The sequence below is a fragment of the Epinephelus lanceolatus genome, chromosome 24 (genome assembly GCF_041903045.1).
Source record: "Epinephelus lanceolatus isolate andai-2023 chromosome 24, ASM4190304v1, whole genome shotgun sequence".
NCBI lineage: Eukaryota > Metazoa > Chordata > Actinopteri > Perciformes > Serranidae > Epinephelus > Epinephelus lanceolatus.
In genome coordinates this window covers 14,483,323-14,500,467 of record NC_135757.1, presented here as the reverse complement: position 1 = coordinate 14,500,467, position 17,145 = coordinate 14,483,323, and the positions used below count along the sequence as shown (strand labels likewise).

At 38.1% G+C, this 17,145-nt stretch overlaps 2 protein-coding genes across 3 annotated transcripts in view; one reads left to right on the top strand and one right to left on the bottom strand.

Moving 5' to 3' along the window:
* The window catches only part of LOC117249933 (sodium-driven chloride bicarbonate exchanger-like), a 57,549-nt gene extending 52,783 nt beyond the window's left edge, over window positions 1-4,766 (top strand). For both annotated transcript variants that reach the window (XM_078165984.1, XM_033615814.2), the window contains exons 25-27: window positions 1,824-1,937; window positions 2,282-2,319; window positions 2,826-4,766. In XM_078165984.1, the coding sequence (XP_078022110.1) occupies window positions 1,824-1,937; window positions 2,282-2,294 (127 nt within the window). In that variant the 3' untranslated portion in view covers window positions 2,295-2,319; window positions 2,826-4,766. The remainder of the gene's footprint in view (window positions 1-1,823; window positions 1,938-2,281; window positions 2,320-2,825) is intronic.
* A 2,071-nt stretch (window positions 4,767-6,837) lies between these two features.
* Window positions 6,838-10,274, bottom strand: LOC117250142 (glucagon-1-like). Its single transcript, XM_033616175.2, has 6 exons — window positions 10,125-10,274; window positions 9,907-10,013; window positions 8,683-8,835; window positions 7,934-8,050; window positions 7,300-7,443; window positions 6,838-7,218 (listed from the first exon to the last, which is right to left on the bottom strand). The coding sequence occupies exons 2-6, from the start codon at window positions 10,002-10,004 to the stop codon at window positions 7,194-7,196; spliced, it is 537 nt and encodes a 178-aa protein (XP_033472066.1). The 5' UTR covers window positions 10,005-10,013; window positions 10,125-10,274; the 3' UTR covers window positions 6,838-7,193.
* Window positions 10,275-17,145: the final 6,871 nt, after the last annotated feature.

Below are 17,145 nucleotides of genomic sequence, written 5' to 3'. Positions count from 1 at the left end.
CTTAGAACATAATGATGAAAGTATATGATGGCCATTTTCATGCTCAATTATGTCTCATAAATTGTTGCATCAATTTTTGGCTTGATACAATTTGTAACACTGATTTGGTGCTAAATTTAAACATTTTCGACTACTTGAGAATTAGATAAAAATGTTCAAAAATCCCTCCAGAACACCTCATTAAGACACCAAGACCTTGAGGGACACCATAGAAAAAGCCATGCTGGGATTTTGCATCAAAAACTTTGAGGCTGTGTATCCATCAAAATAGGTCATTTTATACAGTGAGATCCCTTTAAAAATGGTGCTACTACAATGAAATGGCTACTATGGGGGCTAAAATCATTATGCATAAATACATCTGAGTCTCGGCTTTCCAGTCATACCCAAATTATGCAATTCCAATACTGTTAGAACCAGTGTGCAGAAATATTCAAATATAATAGGCAAAAATAACACATTTGTTACGTATTCTCTATCTTCTTCTCTTTTGTCAGTGATGCAATATACATGTAAACTGCTACAAGTACATAACAGCTGTATGCATGTACAGTACTTGAGTAAATCAAATGAAGACAGAGTCAGAGCAACTACATCTGTTTAAATGCAGTAGTCAAAGGTATTTAGCTTTAGTATTTTGCTATTTTACTGTAAAATATGAATCTATGTTTAAAATCTTGAGCTGGATATGTTGTTTATGTTCAATTAAGTGATATGCTTAAAAGTAGTGAGAGTTTCCTTCCAGACCGTCAGGTTTTTCTAGCTATAAACCCGTAATAAATATTGTGTTTTGGTTAGGGACCTAATCAAACTTCAAAGGTTAAGAGTGTATAGTAGCTTAGAACATAATGATGAAAGTATATGATGGCCATTTTCATGCTCAATTATGTCTCATAAATTGTTGCATCAATTTTTGGCTTGATACAATTTGTAACACTGATTTGGTGCTAAATTTAAACATTTTCGACTACTTGAGAATTAGATAAAAATGTTCAAAAATCCCTCCAGAACACCTCATTAAGACACCAAGACCTTGAGGGACACCATAGAAAAAGCCATGCTGGGATTTTGCATCAAAAACTTTGAGGCTGTGTATCCATCAAAATAGGTCATTTTATACAGTGAGATCCCTTTAAAAATGGTGCTACTACAATGAAATGGCTACTATGGGGGCTAAAATCATTATGCATAAATACATCTGAGTCTCGGCTTTCCAGTCATACCCAAATTATGCAATTCCAATACTGTTAGAACCAGTGTGCAGAAATATTCAAATATAATAGGCGAAAATAACACATTTGTTACGTATTCTCTATCTTCTTCTCTTTTGTCAGTGATGCAATATACATGTAAACTGCTACAAGTACATAACAGCTGTATGCATGTACAGTACTTGAGTAAATCAAATGAAGACAGAGTCAGAGCAACTACATCTGTTTAAATGCAGTAGTCAAAGGTATTTAGCTTTAGTATTTTGCTATTTTACTGTAAAATATGAATCTATGTTTAAAATCTTGAGCTGGATATGTTGTTTATGTTCAATTAAGTGATATGCTTAAAAGTAGTGAGAGTTTCCTTCCAGACCTGAAGGAATAGTGTGACATTTTGGGAAATAATCACGTTCTCTTTCAGCCTCAGAGTTTGATGTGAAGATTGATACCACCCTCATGTGGGAGTGATATCAGTCTTCTCATCTAACGCTCAGCAAGACGGCAGATCATTTCCCCAAATGTTCAACTATAGCTCGACCTGTCTCCCTTTTGTCCATGATTCTTCAGCAAAGGGAAATCATCATTTTTGTCCCTCTGCTCGTGTTTTTGAAGGTGTGACCCAGCCACAGTGAACATCACTGATGAGATGTCCAAAGGATCTTTTGGAAATGTGTGGAAGAGTGTCAACCCTAGTGAGAGCACAAAGAAGGAACCAAGCACTAAAAGGTGAGCCTCCTTGTCCACATTACTCTTAGCTATCCAGATTAGTATCAGCTTCAATACCACATGCTGCATAGAGACTTGCTGAGTTAAATGTGTTTTTGCAGGGTCATAATAATGTCAGTTTCTAGGAGAAAACTGTGTCTTTGGGTGTCAAAGCAAGCAGTGGCAGGTGTTTACTATTAAAATGTTATGGAACATTTACTTTCTATTTTTCCAGGAAACTGAGGAGCTAGTATGTTTGGATAAAAATGGTTTATCTAAGAGCAGCCCTGCCCTCACAGAGTTCCCACAGAGTAGACTAACATAGTGTCTCCTGCCTGCCTCTCTCATTCCACTCCACCCCTAAGCTCCCCTTCCTAACCTCTCAGAAGCTGATATCCCAAAGGTAAGTTGTTCCCAGTCCCTCAGCATGGAGAGTCTTGTCCTGTGTCTTCTGTTTACTGCTAATGACTGTTGATTGTTGCATGATGAAAACGGTGTTGGTCTGTGCTGCAAGTAATGGTTCAGTGATGGAAGTTGACTCAAGAAATAGAGAGATAAATCAGTAATAAATTGGTGTTGACAGAACAGCATGGCCTGGGCGTGCATGTTACTTCAAGGACGCATTTTATGATGCTATTTGCATGTTGTAAAAGCTGTAAAATGAATAACTCTATTATTATATTTTAGTGTCACAAGATATTGAAGTGTTAGGGCAAACTGCTGTTAAGCTTTATGAGACATATTTGCATGCTGTGTGATCTGGATTAAATGAGTGATTATCAGCCAGCTGGCAATGCGTCTGTATTCTGCACTTGTGTCTTGAATTGTGAGAATGTCGTCCCAAAACATCAATACGCTTGCTTGTTCTCTTTTTAATATTTTCCTGGTTTAAATACTTCTTTTGTGCAGTTGTTCCAGCGGCGGCGAAAAGCGGCACAAGCGCCGGAGACATGAGAAGAGCTTGGACAGGGAGACAAGTTTGTGATGACACATACTGGCGGTGCCACTGTGCTGTCAATCAGTAGATCAAAAAACAAAAAACAAAAAAAATGATACCGTGCCACACTCAACCACCTTTGTACTGTGCTACACTGTGTTTTTGTCATGTAAGTCCGTGTGCAAGTTGTGTAAAACGAAGAAAAAAATTGTTAGAAACAGTATTAACACAAGGAACCAAGACACATTTGTGTTCTTTTTCTATGTATATCAATGTTTGGTGATACCAGCAACAGAAGGAAGCCAGAACTTCATGACACTTACAGTAACTGCTGTGTCAATGGGCCAATTAACGTAAACATTTTAAACAATTTTTAAATCTATTTTATTTGTATTTTGTATGTTTTTATATTTTTCCAACAACAACAGTTGTGAGTTGTCCTTTTAAGAAACCTGCCACAGCAAACTGCAAATAAGGGGATTTTGTGTGCAGCATCTAATGCCGCAATTGACTGGATGCACTTCACAAGAGAAAATCTAAAAAGTAGATATTTGCCAATACTATTCTATTTCACTGGTATCTAAAAGAGTCGGCTATATAGCGAATCTAGTAATTTTTTGAAAGTATTGATTAAACGTTTTATATATTCTGTATATCTAAATGTTTTTGTGACAGTGACAGCTCATATCACTCCAGAGTCTTCTCCATTGCTATTTTACAAATAAATGTCTCCCTTCCAATAAAGCATGTCTCCAAACGAGTTTAAAGGAATAGTTTGACACTCTGGGAAATACACTTATTTGTTTTATTGCTGAGTGTTAGACGAGAAGATTGATACCCAACACGTTTGTACGCGAAAGATAAAGCTAGAGCTAGCAGCTACCTAGCTTAGCTTAGCATAAAGACTGAAAATGGTGGAACAGCTAGCCTAGCTCTGCCAAATGTGACAAAATCTGGTTAAAACTCATAAATTAACACAAAATATTGTTTGCTAAATCCATACAAAAACTGAACTGTAAAACGCCTCATTTTAGTTTTGCTACTTGCTTAATAATTGCTTAATATTTAGCGCACAGAAATGAGAGTGGTATCTGTCTCTTTATCTAACTCTTGGCAAGAAAGTGAATATTTCCCAAAATTATTCTCTTGACGATAATGTACTTTGGGGGCAGCTTATTGGAACATTTTCAAGCTAGCATTTCAGCATAGTCCAGGATCTTTCAGCACCTTTAGCTACTTGGCCTTGGCTTTTTAAAAACTCATCCAACTTGTGAATGCTGAACTTTAGGGTGACTGTACAGACAGCTCTATGTTTTCCACCTGCATACTCTTTGTCATCTTGTCAGTAAGTGTCATCCATGGACATGTGATCTCCTATCCAAATGACCCTCAATGTGTTAGCATCTGAAGCTAATTGTTTTAAAAAGAAAAACACCTGCATGACGACGAAACAGACTTGACTGTCTCGCTGCAGGACCATGGTTACTTCTAGAGATGCAATAATACCTTTTTTCTGGGAAGGGCAACATGTAATAAACGGTAAAGAGTCTTAACAATGTATAATACATAGTATATTTTATTCATGTAAAATGTTACTAATATATTACTAACATGAAGTCAGTGTTGAAGGCAGGTTTTTGTTGTAGATGTTCTTTTCCCATTGTCTAATTGATGGTTCTTAGTTGATTAGAGAAACTAATAAGGGGTCAGAATTATATCAGTATCAAATATTTTGACCACTTCTGTGTGGAATTCTGCCTTAAATTTGGTAGTGATAGCTGTACACTTTCTGTTTAATAATTTAAGTCACCTGTATAGAAACCTATCAGTTCAGATCTGTTGTTATATTGTGATTTGTTTCATGAGAATGAGAGTGTGACTGAGTGAGAGCATAAATAAAGATCTTAAACAAACTGCTGAAATCATGTGGTGCTTTATTGATCCCTATACTTGCTCTTGTTTACAGGGAGGTCAGAGGTCACATAGGATAGCTCATTCTCACCATACTGTTATATATAAATATTTGTTTAATATTGTACCATACTGTACCCTAGAGTTATTCTATACTACTCTCCAGATACAGTGTCAGTAGTGTGTGAATACTGGCTGTCTTGTCTCCACCTTTGACCCCAGGAGCTCCATGTCTTTGGCTTCATTGGAGCAGGGGTGCGCAGAGCAGCCCGCACCCTCAGGCTGAAGCTCCTCTAGCCTCCGTGGGGCAGAGCTACAGGAGGTGACTGACCCGTGATGCTGCTGTTGATGCTCCCAGAGAGACCAGTATCCTTGTTTAAAATCATATATCAGAAATAGTGGGAGGAATCTGTAAAGACTGTTGCACTTCCTGTAGGCCTATTATGATTTGTGTTGTGAGGCTTTCCCTGATTCCTGATGCCATGAAATGTGGGAGACAGGACAGGCTTGGATTATATGAAATTTTCGTTGAGAGTTGCGGTTCATTTCATAACTTAAGTATTCAGTTTCATGCTACTACAGTATATACTTGTACTCAATTCATTTAGTTATTGCAGATTCAGATGAATAATACAAACTGTAATCAACAAATAAGTTATAATATATTGATATATGTTAAGATAATGATGTGTGACATTAATGCATAGATAATTATAATCCAGTAATGTATATATTATTCTGATATGAGCCATTATGCATAATTAGTACTTTTACGTCAAGTTAGGTTTAGGTTATATAGAGAAAATCAAATATCACAATATTTTTTACCAAATACCTCGACATTTATATTGTGACAATATTGTAGGGTTGACTATTGGTGCTTTCTCAAGATATTTTAAAAATTGAAATTTTCGATAAATATTGGGTTACTAATGTGGACATAATGACTAAGTGGCAAGTAGCAGGACAGAACAGTCTGGTAAGTTCAGAAAATTACATCACTTTACTGTACTACAGCCTATGGGATCAGGAAAAGACAACTCTTATTACCAAAATCTAAGACGACAGCTGGTTTCATACCACAATATTAATTTAATATGGGTATATTTCCCAGATTGAATTTGAGTACTTCTACTCAAAGATCCAGTGTGTAGGATTTAGGGGAACACATTGGCAGATGTATGTTTTCATGTGTTTATGAGCAACTGAAGAATTATTGAGTTTTTGTTACTGTAGAATGAGCCATTAAAATCTACAGAGCGACTCCTCTTCTGTGAAGTCAGCCATTATCTATGTTGTTTCTACAGTAACCCAGAACAGACAAATCAAAGACTGACTTTAGATAGAGCCATTTTTGCATTTTTTCGTCAGCCACAGTTGTTCTCCTACTCACTTGGCACGCAGGAGAAGTTTTAGTTGGTTTGCAATCTGTAACCTCACAGCTAGATGCCAGTAAATCCTACACACTAGACCTTAATGTAAAAATTAAATGCATGATTTCACCTGTAACAGAACACACTCTGTAGTTTATCTTGACATGGTCCCACAAACACTGTCCTGCTACCCCAAAAACTAGAGCACCAACTCTGGATTAATCCGCTGCTGAAAATAGTACCCAACAAATGCACTGTTTCCTACTGTTTGAGTAGCCTGTGATAGGAACTCCAGTGACCAGCTGTTTTAGGGAATTACTGAGTGTTTTAAGCTGCGATCTACAGCTCTACAGCTCGCTCTCTCTTTTGATTGGTCCACAAAAATGTCCCCGCACTTTGGCAGACACAGCTATTGTGAATTCATGGTGTGTTGTGGTGGCCAAGGAGTTGTAGGCGCTGACCATGAACCATAACATTCCAGGTTTTAGTTGTGCTGGAGGTCTTTGTTATTTGTCCTTCTTTATCTCCTTACTCTGTATCACTAATTAAGATATAAAAAATCCAAAAAAAATTTGAGCCGTATTTAAAGCTTCACGTCTCCACTAAGAACAAATGTTGTAATGTTAACCCTCAATGACACAGTTAAAGCATTTATGTGAAGCTCATTAAAGATGTCTATCTTAAAATAATGCCACAAACACTCAATGAACAACTTTATTTTTGCAGAGCGAATCAATAATATGCGATGAAAACCAACTACACTACATGTGTTTTCTGTAGGCCTACCTGAGATTTCACTTTTTGTGTTCTTGTTTTCACCTAATAAATATAGAAAATAATTTAAATTTGTAGAAAAAAATAATGCCCTCAATTCCATTTCTTTTCTCTGGTGCACCATAAAAACTATGGAAGAGTAGTAGTTTTTGTATCTTTGCATTACATACGGTAAGTAAAAAAAGATGTGTTGACATTACAACATGCAAAGCAGTATGGCTTTCTATTCCTCCTGAATATGGCTTTGTGTGCAGCACACAGAGGGAGTCCTTGATGAGCGCCTCATTGGTCCTCTTGTCTTTTCATACTGCAAAAGAGAGAAAATCACGATCATGTTGAGTTCAGCATTTTTGGAAATGATCACATCAGCCATGTGACTCAGTTTTACCTCTGCCCTGAAGGCTTGGAGGTCATGACCCAGAGTAAATATTCCTTGGCAGCCATGGAGTCCAGCACTTTGCTCACATCACTGGTGAAGCTTCCATCTACATGCCTCCTGCTGAACGACTCACCCCACCTGTCCGTTTCAGATCTGAGTATGTACACAGGCACATAATGTAAACATTGCCTGTTAAGGGTCAGTAGCCCCACATTGTGGAAACCTGCCATTTGAGCTCTTATATTTGACCCGCAGTACAGAGTTAATCAGGGAATCATCGTGTTAGTTGTTGTTATTTTTTTTCCGATGAGTACAAATATGTTGTTGCTGTGATCATTCTGTGATTGGTTCATTGTCTGTTTGCATGTTTTGTGTAAAATCATTTCAGACAATCATCACACAGTGTAGAAACACATCAATCAACACGGTGCAAAAAGTTAAGGTGATTTATTTTTGCACAACCACAAGGAACATCGAGAAAATAAGCAAAGAAAGGAAAAAGGTGGAGTGACACAAGAAGCAGATGATTAGCTCTTTCTCTCTGACTCTGTCTCTCTCATCACGGTGGAATCAGACACAAGAAGGCAGGCCGGCAGGGGTTTTGGTACTGCGGGAGGAGGAGAAGGACGGAGGGGCAGCCTACTCTCTTCTGACTTGTCCCGACTTGAGCCTGGCGACAAAGTCTTTGATTGCCTGTTCCTTGAGGTACGAGCTCACGTCGCTGGTGAAGGTCCCGTCTGCATGGCGCTTTTCATCAGCACTAAAAACACAGCATTTTAAAGTTTTAATAAGCTGTTCTAACACAACACATCCATGTAAAAATCCAATTTTGGCTTGTGAGCTGAAAAAGTTTCTAAATTTAGATGTCTGTTAGCAGCTCCCTCAAAGAGACATCTCTCTCTATTTATAGTATGATGCCCCAAAACTTATAAATATAACCTTTTTGGACTTAAGTGGCTCAATATCTATATCTATATATCTATATCTATATCTATATATATATATATTCTTCTTTCCACTCTCATTAATCATATTTCAACCCCTCAGATTTACCTTGTGACCCTTTGAAGGGACTCAAACTAAACTAGCTGTATATACAGTAGTTTAAAATGCTGCTTATACACTTATGCAATCCAATGATTTCATGTATACTTATCAGTCACAGGACATATTTTTACTATAGAATGAATACTTTTTATGTTCATTTAATTAAGAAGTAAAAAATCTGAGCACATCTTCCACCACTGCTGTTTAGTCCCTTTATCGTTGATTGTAACATCCTGAGTTTGAACATAGCCAGTGTTTCACTGTTTAAATATAAGGCTAACAAGTCAAAGCTCTTTTACAATATAAATTCTTATGATAATTTCAGGAATTTGTTCCCGCACTGACCCGCTCCTCTTGTTGTTCATCAGCCACTGAACAAAGTCCTGCGCCCTCCTCTCCTCCAGGTATTTGCTGTAGTCGTTTGAGAAGGTTCCCTCTGAATGTCTCTTCTTGCTTGCCAGCTCCCTCGGCCCATCCGCTAATGTGTCTGCCTCAAAACTACAGTGCAGGAGGGAGAACAGTATGATCAATTTGATTTCACATGACCAAAATATATGGGTCAGGTTTGCACAGAATTCTACACAACACTTAAGATGATGCAGATGAATCATATGCAGTATATTTATTTGGGGTTGTAAAATGCAGCCTCTGTATCTTCCAAACATATTTTTCAAATCTATCTCATATTTTTCATTGATACAAGAGTCTTCCATTGTTTTAGTTGAATTTTAGCAATTTGATGATCCACATTTAAAGCAGCATACGTCTTTAGGAGAAATGTGCAGTACAGTATATCATACACAGTTTTATTTCTTAAAATTACCTTTATCCAAGGTTATTATAGTTAACTAAAACTAAACTAAAAACTAAAACTGGTTGTGAAAAAAAAATCATTAACAATAAAAACTAGACTTAAGGAAAAAAAGGAAAACTTACTGAAACATTATGTAGCCTATTTACAAAACTAACTACAATAAAATTCATATACATGAAATGTCTCTAATTTTAGTCTTTGTCAGTTTAGTCAAATTTGTGAATTTATTGAGACTGAGATGTCTACATGACTGAGTCATTGCCAAGGCAACTTATCAAATCTTGCCCCTGACAAATACCCACCATATTATTAAAAAAAAAAAAAAATCCAAACATGATAAAAGCGAAACGTTTTAAAACAACAAAAACTAAACTGAAACAAGCAAACTCACTCTGGAAACTAAAGGAAACTAAACTTAACTGAAAACAAAAACTAAAAATTAAATAAAAAACTAATGGAAAATACAAAACTATTATAATTCTAAAAGTTTTATCCTCTTTGTTTTCCTCTTTGCAGGAACAAATTTCAGTTTGAGATCTGTTCTCATGGTTGTCCCCATCACTTTGCAGATTTGGGTTCAATGCCACATATAACCTGACTTTTTACCCACCATTACCACAGTTTTAATTGTGATTCAGTCAGATTTAAACCCTTTTTGCGACAGAGAATTTTCTGTTTCTGTGCTCTGGGGTTTTAATACAAAGGTAGTAAAAGTAGCGAAACCAACTTAATTTGTTTAGATGTGATCTCTGTACCTTGAGCTGTCATCAGCCTCCTGCAGAGAAACCTGCCAGCTGCCCTGGACAAAGCCGAGGACCAGAAGGATACCGGCCAGGGAGTGGATGCTTTTCATGGTTATATCCTGCACCACAGAACCACACACACATATATTGGATTGAATTGGATATTGGATCAGAAAAAAGCTTTAGCTAAAGGTACAATGGTTTCTCCATTACAACAAAACACAACTCACCTATTCTTCTTTCTTTCCAAAGAATGGTGCTGTTAGTTCCTCTGCTTGTTTGTGGTGTCTGTCTCTAACCCTCGTCTCTTACTTTGTGGTCTTATATACTGTAATAGGAGGCGGAAGATGGGTCTGCTCAGGTGGGCCAATTTTACCACTCTGCCAAGTCCACCTGTTACTCTCAACCCATTAGACACAGGCCCCGTCACATCGGCCGAATCAACAAGCCGAGCATTTGTTCAGAGAGGAAAGATGCTATTCATGCGTGATGCCAGCTGGTACTTAGGTGTTAAGATCAAACAACCACGGCTCATCCTGTTAAACAGAAAGTAGGGGAGATGCTTTAATGTGCTACTGTGTCATCATGATGAGAAGTGATACGTGTGCTGTCATATCTGGAAGGCGAGTCAGTGTTTGTGTCCTCTTTCTGATCAAACTTGAAAGATGGGGGATATTGACCAATCCTTTTTGCATCAGTGGCGGTTGTCCCCATTTTTACAAGCGCCATTGTTCAATAAAGGCTGATGCTCTATAAAAATAAATGTTCATGTATTGCTACATGACTCACATACAATCCTATGTATTTTATTTGTTGTAGAGCTATATTAGCATGGTATCAAGACTGAAAAAACACAATAATAATCAGATATTATTCTCAAAAATTCCCATAGATCCAAAGTTTTATACAATGCAATAAAGAGTACTGGGCCCCAGTGCTGTGCGCAGCACATTATGCACCCTAGGTGAGTTTTCCCATCATGCTAGCTTCTTCCATTCGCAGTTTGTGAGACAGTGCAACGTATGTATTAAGTTACCTGAATGCAAGACCTTAAATGCAAATCCACAAAAAAATTAGTAATCAATCATATAATGCTAACTCGATATGGAAACCAAATCCCGACACAGAGACAACTTTCACTAGTAAGAATAAGATTTATAAGACATTTTGTGACCTTAAATTTTAAGAATAAAATGTAATACTTTTTAAGACTTATTAAGAATCCGTGGCCACCCTGTGGTAGTTCAGGAGTGGTGGGGCCACGGTGTCAAGGGTTTTATGGAGGAACAGTTTCTCCAAAACTTTATGTCCAAGGCTAATCCTAATATCGCTATTGGTTCCTCATGACCACACTGTCACGACAGGAGTCAGAATGTAGGCAAGCTATCCCTGTCAGAAAGCGTCTGACAGTTGGACTTTATTGGCTGGCAACTGGGGCAGAATACCACAGCAGCAGTACAGGTACAGCGGCATTCTGTAGTTTCAACTGACTACTCCGATACTGTGAGAGATATGTGCCTTCATAGTGAAGTGCAACGTGGAAAAATCATGTATGTATGGAGAGACACATGAATTCCAATATGACTGTTCTCACAGTGGTCACATGACTAATGATTGTGTATCGGATAGAGGACCACATATAAAACTAGCCCAGATTTGATTGGAGGGTGTCTATTTATTCATAATGTTGCATAAAACATCTGTCTATTCTTAGGTATTAGAAATAAATTGTTTTGGTGCTGATTATCTTTAAAGGCAGGTGAATTTCATTTTTAAAATCTGTGAAGCGAAAGGGGGGAAACTATGCCCCCTTGTGTCCGCTAAAAGGAACTGCGCAAATAAACCACCTTCTGCGTCAGAACAAGATAATGCCTTTTTTCAGTCGAAAATAGTCAGACATGGTTTTGTTAACCAACAGACTAATGAATGTTAACTGTTAAGAGAGACTTTTGGATATACTGGGACTCTTCCTGGTGAGTTGAACTGTTTCTGAGTGAGACATTAAGCTAAACTCACAACTCTTATGCTAACGGCTAATGCAATTGGCTAAGGAAGTGTTAGAGTGAAATTGTGAAGGCTGGGCTTTTTACAATATGTTGTTAGCTGGTTGTAATATTGTACATAAACAGTACAGGTTACATGCACATTGTAGGGTTTGTGTGCGTTGTTGCACCAAGCATAGGTGCATATATTGTGCAGTGCAATGCACTCAAAATGTTTTTTTTTTTTTAACCTGTAGTTTCTCTGTGGCGCCACGCAGTCGCCATTTTGAGACTTCAGGAGAGCCCAGTTTCTTGTTCCCGTTGGTAAGAGACAACCTTTATCACTGCATTTGTTTTTAGTCATTTGTGTACATTGTTAATAATTAATTCTTCGTTATTTATTTACAGACTCCAGGTCCAATGATAAAAACAGACAACAGGTTACTAACAAACAGACAAACAAACAATATAGACAGCACTATGTCTGTCCACACACAAATTAAAAAAGGTGCAGTTGTTCAAGCTAATATTTCCAATACATAGAGGTATATCTTGAGTCACTCAGAGTAGGGTCAGTCAGAGACATTATGATTCCATTCTTGGATCGACACATTCTACACATAAACTTATAAATAAAATTCCTTAGCAAGGCATTGAATGTAGGGATATTACAGGTCACAAACATATAGCTGGCACTTTCCCACCATGGTACCTCAATAAGATTCGAAGGGCATCATTATACGCAACCTTGATCTTATTCATCTTAACTTTGCTATAATTGCACCAGAGGTGTGCTGTATACAGTGGTGTACAGTAGGCTCTAAAGAGAGCAATTTTAACATCCTATGAGCACATGTGAAATTTGCATGCAAGTATATTTGCTTGAGCATATAGCTTACAGCATTGGCGTTGCACATCGTCATTATCACAGAGGTTATCTCGAATAATATGCCCCAGGTATTTAACCTTGGTGACAACATTAAGTTCTTGCTCAGACAGAAAAAGAGAAGGAAACGTTTGCTTTTGGTCCTCCTTAGTTCTGGCTATCATAACCACACTCTTCTTGGTGTACCAATAGTACAAGATATGTATCAAATAGGGGGGGACCCCTCGCTCTTGTAGTATAGTGAACAGCTTGCCATGGTTAATACGATCAAAAGCTTTCGTTGCATCAAAAAAACACATAAACACTGTTGTATTGTGCCTCTTATATTTAGACACTACTTCTTTTAGTGCATACACACACAGATCTGTGCCATGCTCATTTTTAAAACCAAATTGATATTCAGTGGTTGTTACATATTCTTGGAGTCTGCCTAATAAAATCCGCTCTAGCACCTTAGAAGGTGTACTTGCCAGAGCAATAGGTCTGTAGTTATCTAAACTTGATGCTTTACATGTTTTATCTTTAATGACTGGCACTAGTAGTACAGATAACATGGGGTCAGGCAATATGCCATGTGCTAACAGTCCAGAGAAACGGATAGCAAGTAGGATACATAGTCTGAAGCTTGCGTGCTTAAGATGTTCAGTTGTTATCAAATCAAGACCACATTATTTGTTTACCGTTAGTTTCTCAATAGCAGTATACACTTCATCTGACTTTAACCTCCTTCCAAAAAACATTGACATCATTCTTTTGAAGTTTCCTTGCCATGGAGTTAGCTCTCATCATCTGCTCATTCTTTTTAATATAGCGTTTGGCATATTTAAACTTAGCATTTGTTTTTTTTTCCTGTGTTCAAACTCAGGCCCATGTCTGACTTTTCCGGCTAATACCCATCTGTGGGAAGCTTCTTTAGCCTCAGCATTTAAGTCAGACACATGATCATTCCACCCTGGCATGGTTTTGTGTTTTCTTTTCTCTTGAGCAAATTATTTACTGACATTAATTAAACTGGTCACCATTCTTTCATACATTTTAAGTATATCACTGTGATGCTACTGGCTCTTGCAATTTATGTCATCACATATAATGGCTTCACAAGGAATATCAATATTACTAAGACTTATGTCAGTTTGACAGTTGTATTTCCAAAGATCATATTCTGAGAGCTTTGGCCTATTTTTTCACAGTCATGCTTAACATAGCTGGTCAGCTCAGGTAAACTGTCCAGGTCTAGTGTTATGGAGACCAGAATATGGTCTGCTATAGCTAGTCTATACAGAATCTCAGCTTCCACTAAGCAGTTGTGTGCATCAGCTGTGCATATGCAGTGATCCAGCCATGATGTTGTTCAAATGCTGCCCAAACAGGGATTTGTCATCTGACACATCAGAAACAGGGATTTGTCATCTGACACATCAGCATTCATATCACCCATGACAAATACACATGTACATTCACTGTCTTTAATAAAAGAGCTAATAAAAGCTAGTCTATTGAGGTATTCACTTTCATTCTGGTGACATTCATAGGGATTATAAACATATAAAATAATAAAGGTGATCCTCTCATGTGCAACTTTAACTGCAGTGGCCCAGTCAACCTCAAGCCGAATCACAGAAATCAGTGGGTCATATTTCTTATGCCACAGAATGGCCACACCCCCGGGTATTCTGCCACGCAATATGCCCGTACTTAAGTCTGTTGTTGACTCCCCAACCCCATAGAAGTCATTGTGCACAGAGTTAAGTTTATCTAGCTCTTGTTTGGGTAGCATAGTCTCTTGTATACATAAAATATCGAAGCTCTCAAAGAGTGTGAATGATTGTACACTGTTAAAAATGAATCAATTTGAACTAGTAGAATGATGTATAAAAAAAGATAAGGCAGTTGGGTGTAGTTTTTTAATATCATTCTGATTGTCATGTACAGGTCAGGTCTCAATGTCTGATTCAACAAATGATTCAATCCAGAGATGGCGAGGCACTACACCATAGTCCACTGTAATGATGACAAATGGTCAGGAGAAGCTGAAACTCCTTGGATGGGCCTGATTCTGCTTGAGTGGTAGGACGCACTTGCACTTCATTGCTCCTCTGCATATCCTGCAAGGAAAATAAGTAACTTCAAAGTATCAAACTAAACCTACTGAGTTGGTCTCGTTAATTAGCTATTCTGCTCCAGCAGTCAAACCTTGGTGTTGGTCCAGCATCCAACTGAATGCTGAAATTTGTATTCCACTTACTGAATTGTGTGTTTCAGTTAACCCTTGCTCGTATGGCTCACAATTTACTCCAGTTATCTGAAAAATGTATCATTCGACTGAATTAGAATGGGAGAGTGCTGACGGAGAAACGGCACTTCAGAGCAGAGCATGTTTGTTTTTGGGATACCCTACTGACAACTGACAAATGACTTTTCACGCTAATGGAATGAACTAATGGAGCTACAGACTTTTAAGTCGTCGTAGAAAAATGGCATAGAACCATTTGGACCGCATTTGCTTGTAATGTGAGCGTAACCTAAGGGCCAATTTATAGTTTTCGCATCCATGAAGGTCTGCAAGGGTCCGCTTTGGTCCATATGACATAAATGTTGTCTTCCATCCATGTCTATGAAGGTCTGCATTAATACACCAACAGTAATGCAAATTCATATATACATACCGGAGAGCAGAGGCATAGGTTTTCCAGGTAGCAGAAGGGTGAGAGCCGCAAGGCAGCGGCTTGATGACTACCGATAAACGGAGGCCAAATAGAAGCCACCCTAAGTCAGCAAAATAACATGAGCCAGCCCAACAAAGAGTGAAGTCGTGCAGAGAAAAGGCTCAAAACAGTATCCCTCCAGATCTACTGCCTTGAGATGCGTAAGCTACGCTGCAAATCAAGGACCAGAGGCAGATATAACGTTAATAACACACACTATGAATGTGCAGCACAGGAGAGAAAAAGAAGAAGAATGCACACCTTACAATTGCTCGGACACCTGATCATGAGGAAACACCAGCCATGTCCAGCTTTAGGACACGCCAAACTGTGGACCACACCACACCACACCACACCACGGAAGCCAAGTAGGAAGTGTACGTCTGAGCAACAGTCACCCAGACATAGCACTAAATGGTGCTTCCCAGGGAATTCAGTGCAGTGACAAGTTAGTGGGCAGGTAGAAAGGGGAAAACCCTGCCATTTAGTGTAGCCCTCAGAAATCGTTCATAGGGGTGGCCAGATGGGGCCACTGAAAATCTTGGGATGGCACACCAAAACTAAAATCCATGACTGAATTGCAGGAATTCTTTTACGCTGTTGACGTATACAGGCTTGCTGAAAACTATGTCATTATGGAATGTGAAGGAGTTGCATGCTGATATGCTTTGGTTTCTTATTAGTGTCCGGGCAGCTAAGCTGCCAGGACACTATTGTAATCCTAGGTATTCTTCTTCTTTCTTCTACCGAGGAAATCATACTTCACATGGGTGAAAACTCACCAAACTCTGCACAAAGGTCCAGTCTCATGCCAGATATCCTCAGCTGTAAACTCAAGCCAATAGTCCTGATGGTGGCGCTACAGCAGGCGTCTAAAGTTCAAAACTTCATAACAAATCAACCATACGTGCTACAACTTCACAACTTTCATCAAACTGTAGCCCCAATACTGAAGAAACTTTTGTACATTTAAACCTATTAAAAATTATGAAGTTCATCACTCTGTTTTTTCAAAAACTGTAAAACTTCTTAAACCTATCTCCTCCCACAATTTTTGCTCAATTGACACCAAACTTGCTACAGAGCATCTTCAGACTGTCCTACAAAAACTACGTTTCTCAGATTTTTGATTTATCAAAAATTGAGCCTACAGTGCATCAAAATGTTTGACTGTAAACGGTACTGTAAACATATACATGCAAATTCTTGCTAATAAATCTTCAATGTTCATAAAAAAATGACAAAATTCTAGAGTCATGGTAGATGATGTGTGGCAAATTTCAGAATTTTATCTCAAAAACTGAATTTTTGACAGCATTTTGAATTTTGCTCTAATGTGAACAATTGGAGTCAATGTAAAAATGGCAATTTTAAACATCAGTTTTTCACTTATGGAGCAAATCAATCATTGCTACAAACTACCACAACTACAACAAATTACCAACATCTCCATGCTGTCTAGATGCAATATGTGTATTTTCAGATTTTTGTCTTAATAACTGAATTTTTTACAGTGGTTTCAAATCTGCCTTTCCTACACAACAGTGAATGGCTTACTCAATTTGTGAAGCCACTGTTGAGTTGCTACTTGCCAATTAGCTCACAGTGGTAGATGACTGTCTTAGGCTCCAGGGGTTGCGGATTCGCACCTCAACTGGTGCAGAATCCACATTATAAT

What these genes read in the sequence shown, in the direction of transcription:
- LOC117250142 (XM_033616175.2), bottom strand. Translation starts at nt 10,004, where the DNA reads ATGAAAAGCATCCACTCCCTGGCCGGTATCCTTCTGGTCCTCGGCTTT. An exon ending in GAGGCTGATGACAGCTCAAG is followed by an intron (nt 8,836 to 9,906) that starts GTACAGAGATCA and finishes CCTGCACTGTAG; the next exon opens with TTTTGAGGCAGACACATTAG. An exon ending in TCCAAGCCTTCAGGGCAGAG is followed by an intron (nt 7,219 to 7,299) that starts GTAAAACTGAGT and finishes TCTCTTTTGCAG; the next exon opens with TATGAAAAGACAAGAGGACC.